The 20,335-nt window shown below is 40.6% G+C and overlaps 2 protein-coding genes across 2 annotated transcripts; one reads left to right on the plus strand and one right to left on the minus strand.

Moving 5' to 3' along the window:
* Positions 1–700: 700 nt before the first annotated feature.
* Positions 701–10,655, plus strand: kif17 (kinesin family member 17). Its single transcript, XM_074671441.1, has 15 exons — positions 701–880; positions 966–1,236; positions 1,446–1,592; positions 1,802–1,903; positions 3,431–3,620; positions 5,056–5,508; positions 5,606–5,700; positions 5,801–5,996; positions 6,141–6,196; positions 6,300–6,415; positions 7,875–8,103; positions 8,186–8,444; positions 8,521–8,582; positions 8,666–8,786; positions 10,137–10,655. Exons 2-15 carry the CDS (start codon positions 1,006–1,008, stop codon positions 10,316–10,318), a joined length of 2,439 nt encoding a protein of 812 aa, XP_074527542.1. The 5' UTR covers positions 701–880; positions 966–1,005; the 3' UTR covers positions 10,319–10,655.
* Positions 10,656–13,853: 3,198 nt separating this feature from the next.
* On the minus strand, positions 13,854–19,641 carry LOC141795927 (specifically androgen-regulated gene protein). Its single transcript, XM_074676709.1, has 4 exons — positions 19,591–19,641; positions 15,758–15,913; positions 15,476–15,671; positions 13,854–15,394 (listed from the first exon to the last, which is right to left on the minus strand). Exons 2-4 carry the CDS (start codon positions 15,860–15,862, stop codon positions 14,262–14,264), a joined length of 1,434 nt encoding a protein of 477 aa, XP_074532810.1. The 5' UTR covers positions 15,863–15,913; positions 19,591–19,641; the 3' UTR covers positions 13,854–14,261.
* Between the last annotated feature and the right edge of the window lie 694 nt (positions 19,642–20,335).

Below are 20,335 nucleotides of genomic sequence, written 5' to 3' on the forward strand. Positions count from 1 at the left end.
AAACTTTATATTTTTGGAGGCCCTTTTTTCCCCGCTTTCCTTTTCTTTCTTCTCTTTCTTTATTTTTTTGTGAATGTTTTTACTATAGGCCTACTTATCCATGGTTCCTACAATGGATTAGTTGCAGAATCGTTTTGCTGCTCCAAACTTGTAACACAGAATTATTTTTCATATTTACACATTTAAAAAACTTTATGACCTTTTATTATTCGTTCAATCATTTTGCAGTCAATTTGCTGCTGTAGTCAAATGCTACTCAACATTTAGCTAGCACCTTAGCTGTAATTTTGACAAAAGGAAAAATATTTTTGAGGCATAATATACCAATGTGCACTGACAGAGACACCAGCCTTATTTAAAAGCAGTAGGAAAGGTGTAACCTGAGGTATAATTTAAGAGTTAGAGAAACTACTTAATCTATAGGCTGTGACACATTCTATGCTAATGGAGCATTAGCTTGGCAAAAAGACAATAATGTGACATTTTGAGAATAAAAGAAGAGGGTTTTTATCTGGCAGCAAGAAATTTGTGCCAAATATTTTTCAATATTTACACATAAGTGATTATATAGCTCTAAGTTTCCGTGAACTTTGATACTCACTCCTTATCAAAATGGCCGCTGGAGAGTGGCCGTTCGTGGTCCTGGTCCCTCGACAGTTGTATACAGTTGCCAGGCAACTTGGAAACGCCGTGGGAAGGAGAGCAGACTGCAGAGGACTCGTAGCAATACCTGACAAGGAGAAGAAGGACTGTGTGGGGAAATATCTTTGCCTCCAAAGAAATAAAACTTATTTCAGCTTTCTTGAATCTTGAGCTGACTCTTTTCACCGTGGAGTTTAAACCTGGATGTGAAGAGTTAGCCGCTGGTCGGAGTATGAAGGTAAGCAAATGAAGATGCTTTTCTCAAACTGCTCAGTAGACGCGCATTTATAAAGCAAAATATGGTGTTTTCTTGTCATTTTCAGTGTTTTCTAACGCACAAACTGTAGCAGAGAGTGTTGAGCCATGGGGTCGGAGTCAGTGAAGGTGGTGGTCAGGTGTAGGCCCCTGAATGACAGGGAGAAGGATCTCTGCTCTAAGATGGTGCTAACCATGGACCTGCACCGGTGTCAGTGCTTCATAGAGAAACCAGGATCTGTGGATGAGCCTGCCAAACAGTTCACATTTGATGGGACCTACTTCATTGATCAAACCACTGAGCAGATGTACAATGAGATTGCCTATCCTTTGGTTGAGGTAAGCTCCTGGGACAATCTTCCCTACAGTGCCTCTATGCATTAAATGTATGGGGATGAAGGTATTACATAAGCAGGTCACTGGACACCAGGCCAACAACACATATCTTATTGCTAAAGGCTGCAGACCTCATTACTAACTCATCAGTCTGCTGTCAGTCACTCTTAAAGGTCAGCTGCAGCTTTGAGTTGTATTTTTGTTTTTTACAGGGTGTCACTGAGGGATACAATGGCACAATTTTTGCCTATGGACAAACAGGAAGTGGGAAGTCTTTCACCATGCAGGGTGTACCAGAGCCTCCAGCACAGAGGGGGGTTATCCCACGAGCATTTGAGCACATATTTGAGAGCATCCAGGTAGGTCTGAATCCTGTTGTTTATTGGATCCACCTGTTGAAGATATACAAGCTCACTTGATTTCCCTTTTTAAGCATTAGGCACACCTGATTTCCTCATCCTTGTTTCTTTTATCATAGTGTATGATCTGCATCATCTCCCTAGAGTTTTCTTTTTTTTCAACACTGAAAGTTATTCATGTGATCTTTGTGTTTTTGTGGGCAAGCTAGTGTGCAGAAAATACAAAATTCCTGGTGAGGGCCTCCTACCTGGAGATATACAACGAAGAAGTCCGAGACCTTTTAGGGAGTGACACCAAACAGAGACTGGAGGTATGTTTGGTTTTGTTATGATCAGTGCTCACAAAAAATCATGATTGACATGTGTTTTTCAGAGCTGATATTTCCTTATGGTGGGCACTTAAGGGCCGGCACATTGTTTGACTTGCCAAGAGCTGTGCACTGCAATTAAAAAGATGGCAAAAATATGAAATATTTTGGTGAGAAATAAAAAAATCAAAAACAATTTTAATGCATATATTCACAAATGTAGTATTAAATCCATGTATATATGGTGTATTTTTGTTCAAGTAAAAACACAACGTTATTTAGGATTATTATTATTATTAATATTTACTTCAGTATATGCACTTTTTGTCTGTTGAACAGAAGTCTGTTCTTTTAATCCGTGTTTTACATATTTGTCTGTCAGTTGAAGCTTGAGCTTGAAATTAGTTACCCTCACAAATTTGTGCCGAATTAAAACGAGGAACAGGTTTGTGGGATTTTATCTGATATGATCTTATCAAGTGCTTTTGTCTTATTTTAAGTAGAAAATGTCTTTTTAGACTTAATATGAGCCACATTCACCTGACCAGTTCAGAAAAATGTGTTGTCTCAAGTTATTTAAAGACAAAATTGAGGTCTGAGTTGCTTGTAACAAGTTAAAAAAAATATCTGCCAATATAACAAGAGAAAAGTTACTTGTATTAAGACATTATTCTAGTTTAAAGCAAATTTTAGAGCAAATTATTCTTGTTCCATTGGCAGATTTATACTTGTTAGAAGCAATTTAGACCTCATTTTTGTCTTTAAATAATTAACAAGACATTTTTTCTGGACTGATACTTTGAATGTGTGTCATCCTGGATGAGTACAGAATTAGGCACTTTTTTAGGTACTGGATGAATTCCGTCAAAAGTACTGTGTACCAGTTCACTGCAAGGTAATTTATTGTAGAATAAATGTGTTAAATTAAAGAAATTTGAGATTTTATTATCATTATTACATTTATTGAATTGATATTTTTTACCACATGAACACAAAAAGTGCCAGAAATTGGTACCATTGAGTACTGGTACCCATTACCAGGTACCGAGCATCGGTACTATATTGTTTCAAATGTGAAAGGTACCCATCCCTACTCATATATAGTATAACAAGAAAATTTTTACTTAAAATAAGTTGTAAACACTTGATAAGATTTCATTTTTTTTTGCAGTGTAAACACAGGTATTCTGTGTACAGTTAAAATCAGCAGATGGAAGAGATACCATGAATCTATGTGTTTTCTACACACCTCATGTCATCATTGAAATACTGAAGGATATGCTCTCACATCTCCTGTTTTTCTTGTATTGTGGTTCCTATTGTTACTTGTTTTGGTAATCAGTAAAGTTTTCTAAGCTGAGTCATGATAAAACCTGTTCCTCAGACTACTCCTCCACAGTGAAAACACTGCAAAAGTTTCCATGGTGACTTAAGAGCACACTGGTGTGTGTGATTCCCTGAAGGTCAAAGTGTTTTAACAAGGTGACAGACTTGGATTGTGTGTTTGTGTGTGTTTAATGAATGCTTTAGCTGAAAGAACATCCAGAGCGTGGGGTGTATGTTCGAGACCTCTCCATGCACACCGTGCACAGCGTGGGCGAGTGTGAGAGGATCATCGAGCAGGGCTGGAGGAATCGGGCAGTGGGCTACACGCTGATGAACAAAGACTCCTCGCGCTCACACTCCATCTTCACCATCCACCTGGAGATCTGCAGCACAGGTAAACACACGCATACACACCAACCACACACACTTCCTTGATAAAATACCTGAAACAAGCTGAAACACATATTCAGTATGTGAAGTAAATGGTTTGCATAAGCCTGTGCATGTAGGAACATGTAAAGAGTTTTAACAGTGTTTTGATTGTAATATTTTGAGTGTGTGTGCTCCATCCATCCTCTTCTCCATGGTGAATTTGATATACACTCACCAGCCACTTAAGTAGGTAGACCGTGCTAGTACCGGGTTGGACCCCCTTTTGCCTTCAGAACTGCCTTAATCCTTGGTGGCATAGATTCAACAAGATCCTGGAAACATTCCTCAGAGAGTTTGGTCCATATTGACATGATAGCATCACACAGTTGCTGCAGATTTGTCGTCTGAACATCCATGATGAGAATCTCCCGTTCCACCACATCCCAAAGGTGCTCTATTGGATTGAGATCTGGGGACTGTGGAGGACATTTGAGTACAGGGAACTCATTGTCATGTTGAAGAAAGCAGTCTGAGATGATTCCAGCTTTATGACATGGAGCGTTATCCTGCTGGAAGTAGCCATCAGAAGATGGGTACACTGTGCTCATAAAGGGATGGACATGGTCAGCAACAATACTCAGGTAGGCTGTGGACTTTAAACCATGCTCAGTTGGTACTAAGGGGCCCAAAGTGTGCCAAGAAAATATCCCCCACACCATTACACCAGCAGCAGCAGCCTGAACCGTTGATACAAGGCAGGATGGATCCATGCTTTCATGTTGTTGAGGCCAAATTCTGACCCTACCATCTGAATGTGGAGCAGAAATCCAGACTCATCAGACCAGGCAACGTTTTTCCAATCTTCTATTGTCCAGTTTTGGTGTTGCTGTGTGAATTGTAGCCTCAGTTTCCTGTTCTTAGCTGACAGGAGGGTCACCCGGTGTGGTCTTCTGCTGCTGTAGCCCATCTGCCTCAAGGTTGGACGTGTTGTGTGTTCAGAGATGCTCTTCTGCAGACCTCGGTTGTAACCAGTGGTTATTTGAGTTACTGTTGCCTTTCTATCAGCTCCAACCAGTCTGTCCAGTCTCCTCTGACCTCTGGCATCAACAAGGCATTTTGTCCCACAGAACTGCTGCTCACTGGATATTTTCTCTTTTTGGGACCATTCTCTGTAAACCCTAGAGATGGTTGTGGGTTAAAATCCCAGTAGATCAGCAGTTTCTGAAATACTCAGACCAACAACCATGCCACGTTCAAAGTCCCTTAAATCACCTTTCTTCCCCATTCTGATGCTCGCTTTGAACTGCAGCAGATCGACTTCACCATGTCTACATGCCTAAATGAGTTGCTGCCATGTGATTGGCTGATTAGAAATTTGTGTTAACGAGCAGTTGGACAGGTGTGCCTAATCAAGTGGGCAGTGAGTGAATTGTAATTATGATGCTCTACATTCTCAGATTCGGTCGGCCAGGACCACATACGAGCTGGAAAGCTCAACCTCGTTGACCTGGCAGGAAGTGAGCGCCAGTCTAAAACTGGTGCCACAGGTGAGCGACTCCGCGAAGCCACCAAGATCAACCTCTCCCTCTCCGCCCTGGGGAACGTCATCTCTGCACTTGTGGACGGACGCTCCAAATACATCCCCTACCGGGATTCAAAGCTGACCCGGCTCCTGCAGGACTCTCTGGGAGGGAACACTCGCACGCTGATGATCGCCTGTCTGTCACCTGCTGACAACAACTACGAAGAGAGTCTGAGCACACTGCGCTATGCGAACCGAGCCAAGAGCATCCAGAACAGACCTCGCATCAATGAGGACCCCAAGGACGCTCTGCTCAGAGAATATCAGGAGGAGATTAAAAAGCTGCGAGCCCTCGTCTCAGGACAGCTGGGCACTGCTGGTCTCGAATGCAAGTTGAAATTCTTATCTTCAACTTCCTTTTTATCTGGATTCTCTAGCATTAAACAGCTCCATCTTTATTCTGTTTTCATTTTATCATCATGCAGCTCTTCTGGCCGGTCAGTCTTGTGAGAAATCCTCCACAGCTCCTTCGAGACCACAGTCCAGCACATCAGAAACAGAAAAGGAGAAGATTAAAGAGGCAACTAAAGGCTTTTCCCACACCCGTATATCACTCCACATCTCCACACAGTGTACAGGAAGTAGCTGATTTACACCTCTGTGTTCTGCTCCCTCCGCAGGAGTACGAGGAGAGGCTGGCCAAGCTGCAGGCTGAGTACAATGCAGAGCAGGAATCCAAGGCCAAGCTGCAGGAGGACATTGCTGCCCTGCGCTCCTCCTATGAGTCCAAGCTGAGCAGCCTGGAGAGGATCAAGGCCAGCAGGGGGAGCTCTGTGCTAAAGAATGGAAAACCAGCAGCACCAAGAAAAGAACAATGTAAAGACTTCAGCCTGTTGGAAAGCATGATCAAAACAACTCTTCCTCCAAAAAATGAACACCTGGAAGGTTGTTCTGTGAAGGCAGTTTGGTTATTTCTATTTCCTATGTACTAACTCTCTTCCTGATTGACTTGTTTCCCAGCATCTGTGACACAAGAGGCTGAGAGAAGCGCTGCTGTAGAGGCCGTCCTCGCTGAGGTAGTTTGTACAATCAGCTCATATTTCAAAACATGCCTTGAATCAAAATACATAATTTAACACAACTATAACATTTTTTTCTTTCTTCATGTTGGTAAACCAGCAGGTTGTACCTTCAGCAGCAGTCAGCATCCAGAAGCATCCAGACACAAACAGACCCAGTGACTCAACTGAAGTCCCTTCGACAGAATCTCTGGACCAGAAACACGTCCTGGAAAGGTTTGTGAGAACACATTTCCATAGTTTCTGAAAAGTGATTAAATTTGTGATGGGCAGATTATTTTTTTGTTGAAACAATGCTTCTTGGTGATAAATCTTCTACTGTTAAAAAACCTGTTTAAATGGAGCCACGTTTGTGAGGAACATGCACTCATAGGATGAGAAGCAGAGCTGAAGATGTGGGTTGTCCCCATGAAAAATTTGCCAAATCTTCTCTGCCAATGCCAAACAGCTCATTCTGCTCTTGTTATTGGCTTTCAAGGTTTTTTTTAAATGTCATGCTCACTTTAAGATTATTTTAGCTTACTACAGAAACTTTAACCAGATCTAAAAACAGGTCTCTTAATGTTCCTGTGCTGTGTGCTGTTGATGGAAAGCAGATTGAGGTTGTACACCTTTACAAATACCTTGGTATATTGATTGATGATTTGTAGAATGTTAAATCACATGTGGTGTGTCTTGTGAAATAGCTGAGGCTAAAACTGGGTTTTCACTTCAGACACAAGTTGTGTTTTTCTTTTAATGTAAAAAAAAACAGTTTATTGCTGCAAACTTTTTACCTGTTTTAGATTATGGAGATCTGTTCTACGTGTTGTCCTCTGCACAGTGTCTCCATATGGCTGATACAGCCTACAAGGGGTGGGAGGAAAAATCAAAAATCGATATATAGGGACTTTTTGTTTGCCAATATCAAAATTGAATTTTTTTGGTTTAAAAAAAAAAGAAAAAAAAAGGTTTTTGTGGTTTTTGTTTTTTCAAATTCTTCATTTCAGTCTGTTTTTAAACTGGATTGGGAAAAGTTACCACTTTTTCTCCAGCAGAGGGCGAAATGTTTCTCTCTGACTCATGTGATGTGCGTTTTATGGGAAAATATCATTGTGAGTTGTACCTTCGGGTCGGATGGCCTGCTTTGGCGATCCTGAAGCTCACACATTGGTACACAGAAAGTGGGAAAAGGAACCAGCTGCAGAACGACTTAAAGCTCAAGGAGCTGGTGTCTTTAATGTTTTTAAACCCAAAATGAAAGACATGGAGGCTGGTTCTATAAGATATTGGTGTTTTAGCTTGATTGTTTGAACAGTTGTTTCCTGGAACGTGATTTTAATCTGTTGTCTTGTGTTTTATTTACTGTGCTTTGTCTCTTTTGTGCTTCCTGTCTGTAACTTTGTGTTTTTGCTGCTGCTTCCTTGAAAAGGAGGTTTTTAGTCTAAGTGGGATCAACCTGGTTAAACAAAGGTCAATTAAAAGAAAAAGAAATGAAAGAGACTTACATCAGTAGAAGGGAAAAAACTGTTTGTATAGCACAATAATGATCATTATCTACCAAAATTTGTTACTTAGCAAAAATAAAATGTCACGTTTTAAAAATGTTGCGAAAAGTTATCCGCTTGTACATGGTTAATTCTTCATAGTTTTGAATTGCAAGGTGTCCCCTATCACCCATCATTCATCTCTGCAGGCTGCAGCAGCTGGAGCAGGAGGTGGTGGGAGGCGAGCAGGTCAGGAACAAGGAGCTCCAGCAGAGACACCGGCAGAGGAAGAAACTTGCCGACCAGAGGAAAGTTAATCTTATTCAAGCTCTGTCGGAGAACAGCGAGGAAAGTGAAAACGTCCTGCTCAACGTCTACAACTCCATCCAGGAGGAGGTCCACGCCAAAAGCCAGATGCTGATCAAAGTGCAGGGAAAGGTGAGTGACAGCAGGTACAGAGATTGTGGAGAGAAATTTATCATCCAGTTTTCCAAATATTACCGTCCACCTGTCATAACAGCTGAAAGCAGCCAAACTGGAGATCCGTGACCTGCAGGCAGAGTTCGAGGTGGAGAGAAACGACTACCTAGCAACCATCCGGCGTCTGGAGAGGGAGGGTCAGTTACTGCAGAGCCTGCTGGAGCGAATGGTGCCGCTGGTGCGTCGAGACTGCAACTATAGCAACCTGGACCGCCTGAAGAAGGAGGCTGTGTGGGATGAGGAAAGCGCCACCTGGAGGCTACCTGATGTGACGGTGCAGAAAACTGTGCTGCCCTCAGGTGAGAGGGCTACATTTATGGATGGAGACCACATGTGTTTGCAGAGTCTTTAAATATGATCTTTATCTTTTTCCAGCCGTGGCACCAAAACCTGCTGCTCGCAGAGGTTCAGCTGCTGAGACTGCAGAGCCAGTTGTGGTTTGTTTAAGTTAAATACATATTTACTCACACACAGAAACACTGGCACTGCTCCTTAACACTCTCTGTATTTTTTTATCCAGGTGGAGGAGGACAGGTATAAGGAGATGCTGAGCCGTAGTGACAGTGAAAACATCGCCAGCAGTTACTTCAAGTCTAAGAGAGCCAGTCAGCTGCTGGGAGCTGAAACTGCAAAGGTTCATGGTAAGACCTGCTGACTGGACCATGATCCACTGGGTTATATCACATGTTGTTTTTAGTTGGTCAAGTAAAAAAAAAAATGTTATTTAGGATTATGAATAGCATATTGTTATTGTCACCACTTTAGTCCTACTTTAATTTTATATTCATTTCAGCAGACTGTCTGCTACAATTTGGCGTTAGTTGCAGGTTTGTACGATAAATTGTTTCCTGACAGTGTTGAAAATGATGATGACCCAGTACATATTTCATATTCCAGATCTTAGTATCCAGAATTTTGCCAGAATCTGGATCATACTTTTACATCTGTCAGAAATTATGGTGACCTTGTCTTGTATTGTTTTGCAAAGCAATCCAACCATTTATTATGGAGTTATATACACATATGGTGAAAACGGCCCTATCTCACAATGATAAAAAATCCTTTGAAGAAGACCTGGGTCCAGACGGTGATCTGGATCACCTCCAAAATTTAATCAATTCTTCCTTACCCCATTTTCCATACGTCCTTAAAATTTCATCAAGATCCATGGGATAGTTTTTTGTGTTGTGCTCTTCACAAACAAACAGATAAACTCTCACAGAAACATAACCTTGTTGGTGAAGGTAATAAACAACAAAAAGCAAAAACAACAACATTAAAATAGAGGGAAAATGGAAAACTATATCCTGCATCCATATATGCTCCCCTGTGTCTTTTTTCCTCTCCTCCTGTCTTGGATGTATAACTCAATAGCATAAACTGATATCAAATACCCCATATATAAATGTACAGACACACATGGACACACATCAATACACACAGTCATATATTTTAAAACACATGCAATCACACAAAAACACTGCCCTTCAACACCCTCAAATTTAAAACATCAAAATATTTTAAGTTCCTGCTTGCAGTTTGTTTTGTTTGTTTTGCAAATGTTTTGTGTTTCTATTTAAAAGAGAAATGTACAGATTTTAAACTGCAAAAAAACTGAAGTCTTATCAATTAATTTTTATTTTTTTAAAGGCAAAAATGAGGTCCAGATTGCTTATTACAAGTAAAAAAAATCTGCCAATGGAACAAGAAATGCGAAAATTTGTTTAAAATTAGAATAATGTCTTATTACCAGTAACTTTCCTTTTGTTCCATTGGCAGTTTTTTTTGCTGTTGCAAGCAATTCAGACCTCATTTTTTCTTAAATAACTTGAAATAAGACATTTTTCTGGACTGGTCAGGTGAATGTGGTTCATATTAAGTCTAAAAAGGCATTTTCCACTGAAAATAAGACAAAACACTAAGTGAAATGTCTGTTTTTTGCAGTGTAAAATGGGTTTAGACATGACGTCCTGTCTCCTCTCCTCCTGCAGCCATCCGCTCCCCTCCCCTGGTTAACGGAGCAGCCCACCTCACTGTGAGTGGCTCCACTATGAGCTCACCTGTCAGCTCTGACTCCGTCCTACCGCGGCCTTTCCGTCTCGAATCGTTGGGCATCAGCGGTAAGGTGAAGCGTAAGAAACACAAAACTCACATGAACAGTGAAGGAAACTGAAACTTCAGTATGTACTCCAACAAATCTGACTGTAAGCGTCGACTTGAAGGATTTTATAAACCCTTGTTGATCACATAGGGCTCAGCTGGACATGTTTTTTATTGCATTGCTTTTATTACTACCTGTTTAAACACTGCACCTTCTATGAGTCCTGCTGTGTTTCTGAACAATCAAACATGCTACCTACAGTATGAAGCTACCTAAAACACTGTTAAAATGTGTGATTCCTGCACCGTCTGGCTACGTCAATATTCAACTCTCAACATGTTCAGCTTTGAGCTGCTGATTGTGTAGCATTTAAAAAAATCTACCTGCTGCTAAATAAAAAAGATCACATTTTTCATCCACTTCTTTTCTTACTTTTACCCCACAGTCGAGAATTAAAATCTGTCTCGTTGGAAGTGAAATATGATCTCATGGCGGAGCAATTTGTTGCTCCGAAACACAACAAACTGTGCAAACTAATCATGCACAAAGAGGTCAGGGGAGCCGTTGTCTAGGCAGCAGTGTTGACAGGTATTCAGCAGTTATCTCGTGTTACTCGTGACCTCTGGGGTCATCACTGTGGGTTTTACTGCGTTTACTTTGAGCCACGACTGTTTAATAGAGCTATGAACAAATCTTTAGGACATGAGACTGATCTTTTGTTAATTTCAATAGGTTTCATTTTTCAGTCACTGCTGTTTTGATAAACTCAATCCTTTCCATCTGAGTATCATATTTCCAAACTTGGCTATGGCCTGATTTCTTCATCCATTCTTCATCATTACTCGACCAGCAGAGAGCCGTGTCAGTTTCAAACACGACACCCTTCATTCGCCCGTCCACAGACACCGGCCCATTACCCAGGCTCTTTGCTTCATCAGGAGACAACAAACACTACGTTGGGCAACTGTAATCCTCTCTTACAGTAATCAGCAACGCACTAATTTGGTTACCCCAACATGCACACGTTGCATAATGACGCCCGGTGGTTCGGATGAGGCACTGAGAGGAATTAGAAGTCTTGCATGTAAAGGGGTTGTGGAGGAAACAGAAAGGAAAGCATAGCTCAGCGGAGTTCACACGGAGGCTGGCCTCAAGATAATCTGATAATGGAAGAAGTGCTGAGCAGGTTTTCTCATCGCTGGAGTGGTTTGTAAGATGAGCGACTCAGGAGTCTTTCTGCAGGCGGAGTGTTGGATTAAGCAGACATGTAACAGGCAGTTACTTCTCTATCCACTGTCTTCTCTACTATCCAATTAAATGAATAAAAAGGCCAAAAAAAGATCTTAAAAAAAGAAATAAATCAGACAGTTCATACAAAGTTTTAAGAAACATAGCAAAGAAATATTTACAGTGTAGTCAGAACAATATGCTACACATACGACACCCAGCTTTGTTTATTTCTTGTTTGTTTCAGTAAATCATACATCAGTAAAAATTAGTTGCTTAATTCTGTAAGATCATCACAAGCTTTAGACACTGACGGCATTTTTCACACATTTTCAAACGACCCCAACCATTTTTACCTCTTAAAGAATAACAGAAACTCAATCAGACAGATCTCAACAAGTGACTGCTCTGACTACGCCAGATTAGAAAACAGCAAAATCATGTAAAACCTCTAAAAGTACAAGAATTACACTCTGTGTTTACTTTTCTTCATTTTTAAGGATTGATTACAAGATATTTACTCAACGTTTCAACCATAGGCACATTTGTGAATCATGACAATCAAACAATTAAAAATAGTTGAGCCCTTTTTTGCTTTGGAAATGTCTGAATTATCAAATATCTACACTGTCCCCTTAGTACAAAGTGTGCTGGTTAGCAGGTAAGTGTCCCGAGCTTCCCCTGCGAGATTAAATCTCCTCCTACTTTCCCTCCATGACACCACCTTGCACCCAAACCAAACCGGAGATTAAATCACGTAGTACACAGATAATCCCTGCTGTGAGTTTCATGTGTGAAAGTGCTTGTCCGGACATTACCTGGGACCAGAGTTCATGTTTGAGAACAGTCTAAACATATGAAGCTGATTGACATCTTTAAGCAGAAGTGCTGTGGAGCAGATTGTTATTTACAGTGCAGATAAAGTATATTTTTGTGGTGTCTACTTGTCCAGTTATTAACAACAGAAAGTGTTTAGGCAAGCTTTGGCTGTGTGCTAGTAAAACATCCAAGTGGAGAGCAAAAGAAGTGAAACACGTTAGCTGCAATCTACCAGTTATCATAAGATAGCATTTCAAGATTTTGTTAATCAATATAAGCATTTTGCTTTACACATGCAGCTGCCAACCTAGTGCTAGATGCCACCTTGCTACTCTTACTCCCAGGGTCTAATGGCCTTTGTACATTGAGTCTGTTTTTTTTTTTCATCTGAAATCAATGCACGTTAAAAAGAAACTCAATCTTATGTTATGTCAATCATGTTTGCAAGCCCATGCCAAGACTTTAGTCCACCATAATTGTTTTCAAAACAGGTTCGATTTTTTTTCCACATTTTGTGGCATTTCCATTGACTAATCATGGGACACATTCCCAAATACCCGAGATGAACTATCCCACTAGTTAACCGTGTTCCCACCAAGCAGACCAGTTCGTCTAGGTACAGGTTGCACTTTTAGGTGTTTCCACGGACTTATCCAGGGACAGATTCCCAAATAACCGAGACGAGCCGTCCCACTTTTTTGGGACCTTTCTGTATGGGTGCCAGACTGAACCGATCTGCGCTCGGAAGGTGGAGCTACAACACTGCAGACCGTTGATTGGTCAAAAGAATCGTCACCTAACCCGACAGTGGCTACATTTCTCCTGCTAGCACACAGTCTTCTCTGAAAAAAGCTTGATTGCACTTTGTATCAAAGAGCTTCATGCCAATCACAGAGAGGACGAATTGCTGGATGTCTTCCATCCTTGCTCTTTGGATACTGTGTCGTGTTTTTCTTCATTGTTGGATTTATTAGCGGAGTACTCTATGTTATGCTGTTAGGGAGTTACGCTTTGCATAATTGATGTGGCTACAGGCATTCGGCTTACCAGCACGCCGCCTACCAAGAAGAGCACGGTTGGCTATGGAAACACCAACAGGATCAGGCTTTACCGATTCAACCTGTAAACTGTACTGGTCCATACTTGGTGGAAACCCCTTTAACCCCCTTTACCAGCAGTTATAAGCCCTGTGTTTTCTTTTTCTTTTCTCAAGCAGTGAAAGAACCACACAAACAATGTCACACAATGTCAAACAATTCCATTTTTTTCTTGTACTGCAAATTTTTGACATTAAAGAAAATGAACGCATCAGATTTAGCATGCAAGGTGTCTTTGCCTTACTTCTTTTTTTTTTATTACAGATACAACAATGCATCTGTCAATAATGGACTCAGTGTGCAAAGGCCTTGAGTCTCAGGGTAACTCTAGCTTCGCTTAGAGTTCTGAAAACTTTGTATTGTTCCCAGACACTAAATTATATGATTACAATACCTTTTCCTTATCCTGCATTGACAGTTGTATAATATGAGTGTTCAAAATTGAAACCAAAACACTTGTAGCTCCCTCTGTTGACTGCATGAAAAATCCACCGTTTTTACTCAGAGCAAAGTTTTAAAAATCAAAACCATTTTCTTGCAACAGGAAGGTCATGTCCAGCTTAGTCGGTCGTAAAACTTTGTTGTGAGAACGTTAGATTCTGACTAGATGCCTTTTTGTTGTATGATCAGGGGTTTCAAACATGCAAAGTTCCTTTTCAGATACTTCAGAACAACAAAGTCGGCGGTGGTTGGGAAACTTGCCCTCATGTGATCACAGCCTACATTACAAGTACTGTTCAGTCCGTCATCATTGACTTCTATTTCAGTTGACCAAAGTGCAGAGTGCCAAGATCCCCCTTAATACCTTGACTCTTAATCTGATGGTTCTCTTAAGCTCCTCCTGAGCAGGCAGACCTCTGCTGTTTGTCTGTTTACACTTTGAGCAGTCCCAGCTTTCTGAGGGCTTCCCTCCGATCAGCGCCCATCCCAGGCACCACCATCACCGTGTACGGGACTGTGTTTGGGGCTTTGTGGGGCACTGGTTGAGCTGCAGGGGTGCTCACAGGCTTTTTAGCCACGTTGTGTTGCAGTTCAGGACAGTTCCCCACATTCCTGTGGTTGCCCAGCGTATTAGAGCGCACCAGGCCAGCTGTCCCTACTCCATTGGATTGAGTTGGATTTGGGACAAACACAGGCTGTTGGTCACTTCTGGAGTAGTGATGGAAGCTGGCACTGCTCTGGAGAGGCTTGGTCTTGGGCTCTACATGCATCTGAGAATGAGTAAATGATGGGCTCCTTGATGGGGATGGACCTCTTGTAAATCCATTAGATGTGTGGTCTAGAGAAGAAAACGCTTTAGGGGGAGCTAGAGATGCTACTCTGGTATGTTCTGGCTCTTGGTCCTGTAGTAGGCCCAGTTTCTGCAAAGCCTCCATTCTCACCACCTTGGGATCTGTTGCATGCTTGATGTTGTACGACAAGTCTTTTATGGGCTCATGTTTTTGTTTTGTAATGTTGACTGGAATCCTTTTGGGTTTGGGGGCCACTTCTGGAGGGCTTGCCTTAGAGATGGAAACCTCTGGGTGAAATCTGACGGACTTTGGAGGATTTGCAAGATTTTGGTCTTCTGCTTTGACTGGGCATTGCTTGTCTGATTCAATTGTATGATCGATTGTGGGACATAAAGGTGTCTTCTTTGTTGAGGCGCTCCTTCGAAGGTAGAAAAGTGCCTCGTAGGACAAAGGCCCCCGAGGTAAAGGAGCTTCTGGTGTCTTAACTGGGAAGTCCTTGGACTTGTTGGGAGGAGAAATCACGACATTCACTTCCAAAGGTACATGTGGCGCAACAGGCTTCTGGATGACTTTGTGACCAAGTTCTTTTCCGGAAGGTGTGACCTGAGATTTAGAGGTGAGGTTTTTGTCGGTGGGGACATCTGGATTAACCCTGCGCTCAGTACACGGAGAGCTGCTTGCCATTACAAGAGGTGTGGGGACAAGGTAGCTTTGCTTCATCTTGACGTCACAGTTTCCCTTTTTGCTGTCTGTAGAGGTGAGCGTAGGTGAATCTGAAAGACAAAGAAGCAAACATTCTTGTATCTCCCTGCAAAGTATTCAGTTGACTATATTATTGAGCTTATTCCACTCACTGGTGAGCTTGCTTTTGCTCATGGAGGCTGAAAGGTCGGCCAATTTGGTAGCAAGGTTACCAGGACTGGGCAATTGGTCCGGTTCATCGTTGGACAGTCCGCTGTCCTCCTCCGTGTCTAAAGACTCAATAGTCTCCTCCAAAAACATGAGACAGGCTTTCTCTTCGGCAGACAGGTGCTCCATACTGTCGTCACTCTGGAAAAGAGAAAGGAAGCTTTCTTTTAAAAGAAGAGGCTGAAATGAGATGTCACAAAGGAGACAATGAGGGGACAGATACTTACGTAGCCAGAGTTGGCGCTGACGACGCTGTCACAGCTTCCGGCACTGTCCATGCCAGTCATTTTCTCTAATCCAACGCCACCTGGCCAGGTGTCACTTTTAGGCATCTTTGGGTGCTACTTGTCCAAAGTTAAGGGCACAAACTGCTTCAATCCACTCTGTGAAACAAAAATACAAACAGAGTTAAGATTCAGATCATAACTCTAAAACTTCTCAAGAGAAACTAGCGACAAGATCACATAGTAACTGCTTTGTTTTTGGATCTGGATTTTAGATGGTCAACTTTCCAGACATTCACTGATTGTAGTCCTGTCAGTGCGTGGAAACATGCAACATGTGCATTGCTAATTGTTACTCAGCTATTGTTGCCCTGAGTCTCACCTGTTCTGAATTAGTGCTATGCAAATAAAAAACTTGGTGACTGGTTGATTGTTTTGTAACAAGCTGGAACATTTCCACATTATAAAAAAAGAACAAGTCCATGCAAGAGCCATCAAAAGATGCACACATGACCTCCTTGACCACATGTACACATGACCTAGTTTCTTTGGAAACTGGATACTCTTTGTCTCCCATTGGAAGCTCCTGCATACGTTAAGAAGACGGTAACACAAGGCGGTGGTAAGGGATGTGCAAAAACCCAACAAACTACATTGTAGTAATAAACTAGAAAACAATAACAGTCATTGCCTAACACATGGCTTGAAGTCAAGTCAGCTTGGTTACCGATGAGTTGTTTTTGAACGGCACCCCACTGGGGGGACTGGGCAGATCCAGATCAGGCTCATCTGTGTTTACTATTAGCTCAGGATTACAAACCAACTCTTTCCAACACACAAAGATAACCCAGTTATGTCAACCAAGGATTAAAATGGAGCTTTGGCCACTGTAACATTATTAGACATGACTTAACACTGTGGTTTGGCAGTGTAGAGTGGGAGAAGTAAAAACCTACCTTTAGACAGCATGACTAGGGATGGGTACTGAATTAGGTACTTTTATAGGTGCCGACCAAATTCTGTCAAAAGTACCAGGTACCGATTCACATGGAATCAAAAGGAACCATGTTTAGGTACCTGAATGCATCCTTGTGACTGTGAGGAAGTGGAAGAGTAGGCGATTTTCCAAGATTGACATGAACACAGCATTGCAAGATTACATATTGAAGAATAAAAATGTTGAGTTGAAAAAATATACATTTTATTATTAAACAAATCAATATTTTTTGCCACATAAACAAAAAAAAAGTACCGAAAATTGGTACCATTAAGTACCGGTACCGATTGCCAAGTACCGGGTATCGGTACCGTATCGTTTCAAATGTGAAAGGTACCCATCCCTAAGCATGACATGCTTTTATTTTTATGTCAATGCATTTTAAGGCCTTTTTAACCTCTATTAACAGCCTTTCTATATTATGGTACAGAAAGTACCTGGAAGAAAACTCTTTCTATTGACTTTCCTGAAGTGATTAAGAGAAAATAATACAGAGAAACCCCTTGTAAAATTTTAAATGAAGACCTTAACTTTTAATAATCGAAACCTTATTCTCTTATTACTTGTTGTTATCTGGTGCATATATTGATTTATTTATTTTTTGGCGATTGTACAGTTCAGAAACACTTGAAAGGAAAGGTTTTTAATTGAGTGTCCTCTTCATGCTGGTCTAATTCTCTGAAGCCGGCTTGTTTACAACAGCTGACCTTTTCAGCTTTAATCTTTCAGTGTGTTAAAACGAACGAATGAATGAGAATGAGCTGAGGGAAATGTATATTCATCACTTTTCACTCATTTTATTGCTCCCATTAGTGTCCAATTAAGTTAAACCTTAAATTTTTTGCAGTAGTCACATAGTTTTTGGTGCATTAGAAGGCAAAAATTAGGTTTAAAAAATGAAACTGGGGTTACTACTTTGGTAGCAGAGCTAATTTTCTGTTTTTGTAATGAATCCATCAGAAAGATTCATGTATGATCTTTAAATAGTCCACAGTATGTATTTAGTGCCACTTTAAACAGACAATGTATGACTTCTCAGGCTAGTTTCTCACGTGTAGCATCCTATGAACCTGTGGTGTGTTTTACATGCCAACCAGCTTCTCACTCTTGGAAAATGACAATCTGTCATAGCTTAGCTTTTTACTAACAGATATCTACCTTGTCTCTTCACTACATGTGACTCAGATTACAGCACACATAGCACTCCTAATCTTCTCAACCGGATCAGTTTCAGAGGGAGTGGAGGGCAGCAGGAATGATCTCCTGAAAGCTATGTGATATCCAGTTTAACCACGTTGTCCTACAGTAGCAGTGTAATTTAAGGACGATGCAAATGAGTGTATGTTCTTTTACTGAAATTAACTTTAGGAGGATATTTTGATAGCAAAAAAAGTTGGATAAAAATCACCTCGTGGTGTTACGTTGTTTAAAAGCTAGCCAGGCATGAGACATCTACCAGAACAAACACATTTTAGAGCGTGAAACCTCCATACTTTTCCACTGTAATTGTAGAAACACAGCATGAGTTTCAGCATAAAGAAACGTCTGTCTTGCTAAACTGAAAAGAAAGTCCCTTTTAGAGGAGTCTCAACACCTGAGAGGTGAGGGCAGAGAAAAAGAGCCAGAGAGGCACAAAAGCACTCCTGTTCACTGTTCATACTCCATCCCTGTCAAATCTTAGAGCCCGTATCACCTGACCAACATGGAAACGTCTCCAGCTGTAAAAAACCACATGAAGGTCAGCATGTTAGTCCGAAGAAAGGAATCTCAGAGATAACTTTTATTGTGTTTTTATGTGACACAATCTGGGTTGGTTGCATGCAAATAGAAAACAGGTGCAGTGAAAACTTAGAGAGTTTAGTATTTCAAATTTTAAATATACTTTTTTTTGTCATGAAACATCTTTCTGAAGCATTATCTATCCTATGCATTGTAACGTGTATGGACAGACTTTCATTTTCACCCTGTATCCTTAGAAAACCCTCAGACTTTTGGCACAGCAGTTACTCATTAAGCCTATAGACGGTTTGAAGTGAAAGGACATCTCAACCGTCACTGAAAACACATTACAATGTTATCTTTACATAGATACACCTATCTACACAGGAGCAAACCAGCCAGTGAAACTGTCTGATTCAGAGGTGAAAGCAATAAATGTGACTGCTATGTCTAACTGTAATCTGTGATCCAATGACTCGGTGGCTTTTTTGTTTTGATTGTGGTTATAAAAGAAAAACTGGACAAAGTTTTATTGTCTTTAGTGGAGACTTGGATTGGGATTATGCAATTTTGGATAACACCTTTTTTTTTTTTATCCCTGAACCCATGGTCATTAACCTTTTGCATTAAAATTCCTCCTAGTTAAAATATGTGGAGCGCTATGTCCAATAAAAGTGAGAGCGTCTGCCCTAAATACAGTCTCTTTAAAGAAATAAAAAACATATTCATCATCAGTTGTTGTGTAAAACATAAAAAAAGAAAGCTTGGACTAGTTTGTGACAAATAAAAAATCTCACTAAATAATGCCAAAATTATATTTAAAAGTTATTAAGTTGGTTAGAAAATGCAGGACTACATTTATAAATTTATTTTTTGCAATTTTGAACATATAATTTAATAAATTATCATAATCAACAGCAAATACATTAAACAATCCATATTTCATCGAAAGTTTATGCTAATATTTACTACGTTTTAGCATTCATATTAGCTATTTTGCAAACACAAGACGAAATCGTTTTCAAAACTAATAAAAAACGGATAAATAACTTTTTATATTTTAAATACGCTCAGAAACTCCATATAGTTCTGACCTAACGTCTTTTTTTCGTCCACTTACCTTTGTAACGTCCGTGTTGTGGTCACTTATCCATCCTCTGCCTCGTGTGTGACTGCAGACAGTAGTGAGTGAGCAGCTCTCAGATACCTGCACGAGGGACTTTGTGCTCTAAGCTTTCAGCCAATCAGGTTGCAGCATTTTCCTTAAGACGATCGTCGCCACGGTAACCCCAACGGCTGTAATCTGCTAGTCAGTGAGCGTCTGCGGAAAGAGAAACCTCCGCACTCCAGTAGAAAATATGAACGGATTACTGCGAAAGTCGCTTTTATGTTAACACATTTTAACACACTCATCTAAATATGCGAAAAACCACCGAGTTAGACAGTTATTATTCAGTCACTGTTGCTTTTAAATATCGTCAGGAAAGTTATACTCTCATCCACAAATCGTTCAAACGCGAGTATAAAAGTCAGGTTTATTGCTTACACGAAATTATCATTTCAAATTTTCACATACTCTATATTAAGTCATGATTTACACAATAGGTGTGGCTGTCAGATATTTATCTGTAAGGTGCAGTAAAAAAAAGTCAAATATGTCCTCCTTGAAAGTCGTCATTAGGCAAATTATTTTAGAAAATAAAGTAATGGGGATGAAATGTGCTTGCTTTAATCTGGACTTCAAAAAGAAGAATTAGTTATACTTATGTAATTAATGTGGAACTGTTTTAGAGCTTTTTAATCATAGCTAGTCCTTGATAGCCCTTTTTATGTGAGGCTTCTTTCTGTTCATTCCTCAACTTTCA

Source organism: Halichoeres trimaculatus, unplaced genomic scaffold (assembly GCF_033239565.1).
Source record: "Halichoeres trimaculatus isolate MK-OKI-2021-1 unplaced genomic scaffold, fHalTri1.1 fHalTri1_scaffold_1, whole genome shotgun sequence".
NCBI classification, from domain to species: domain Eukaryota; kingdom Metazoa; phylum Chordata; class Actinopteri; order Labriformes; family Labridae; genus Halichoeres; species Halichoeres trimaculatus.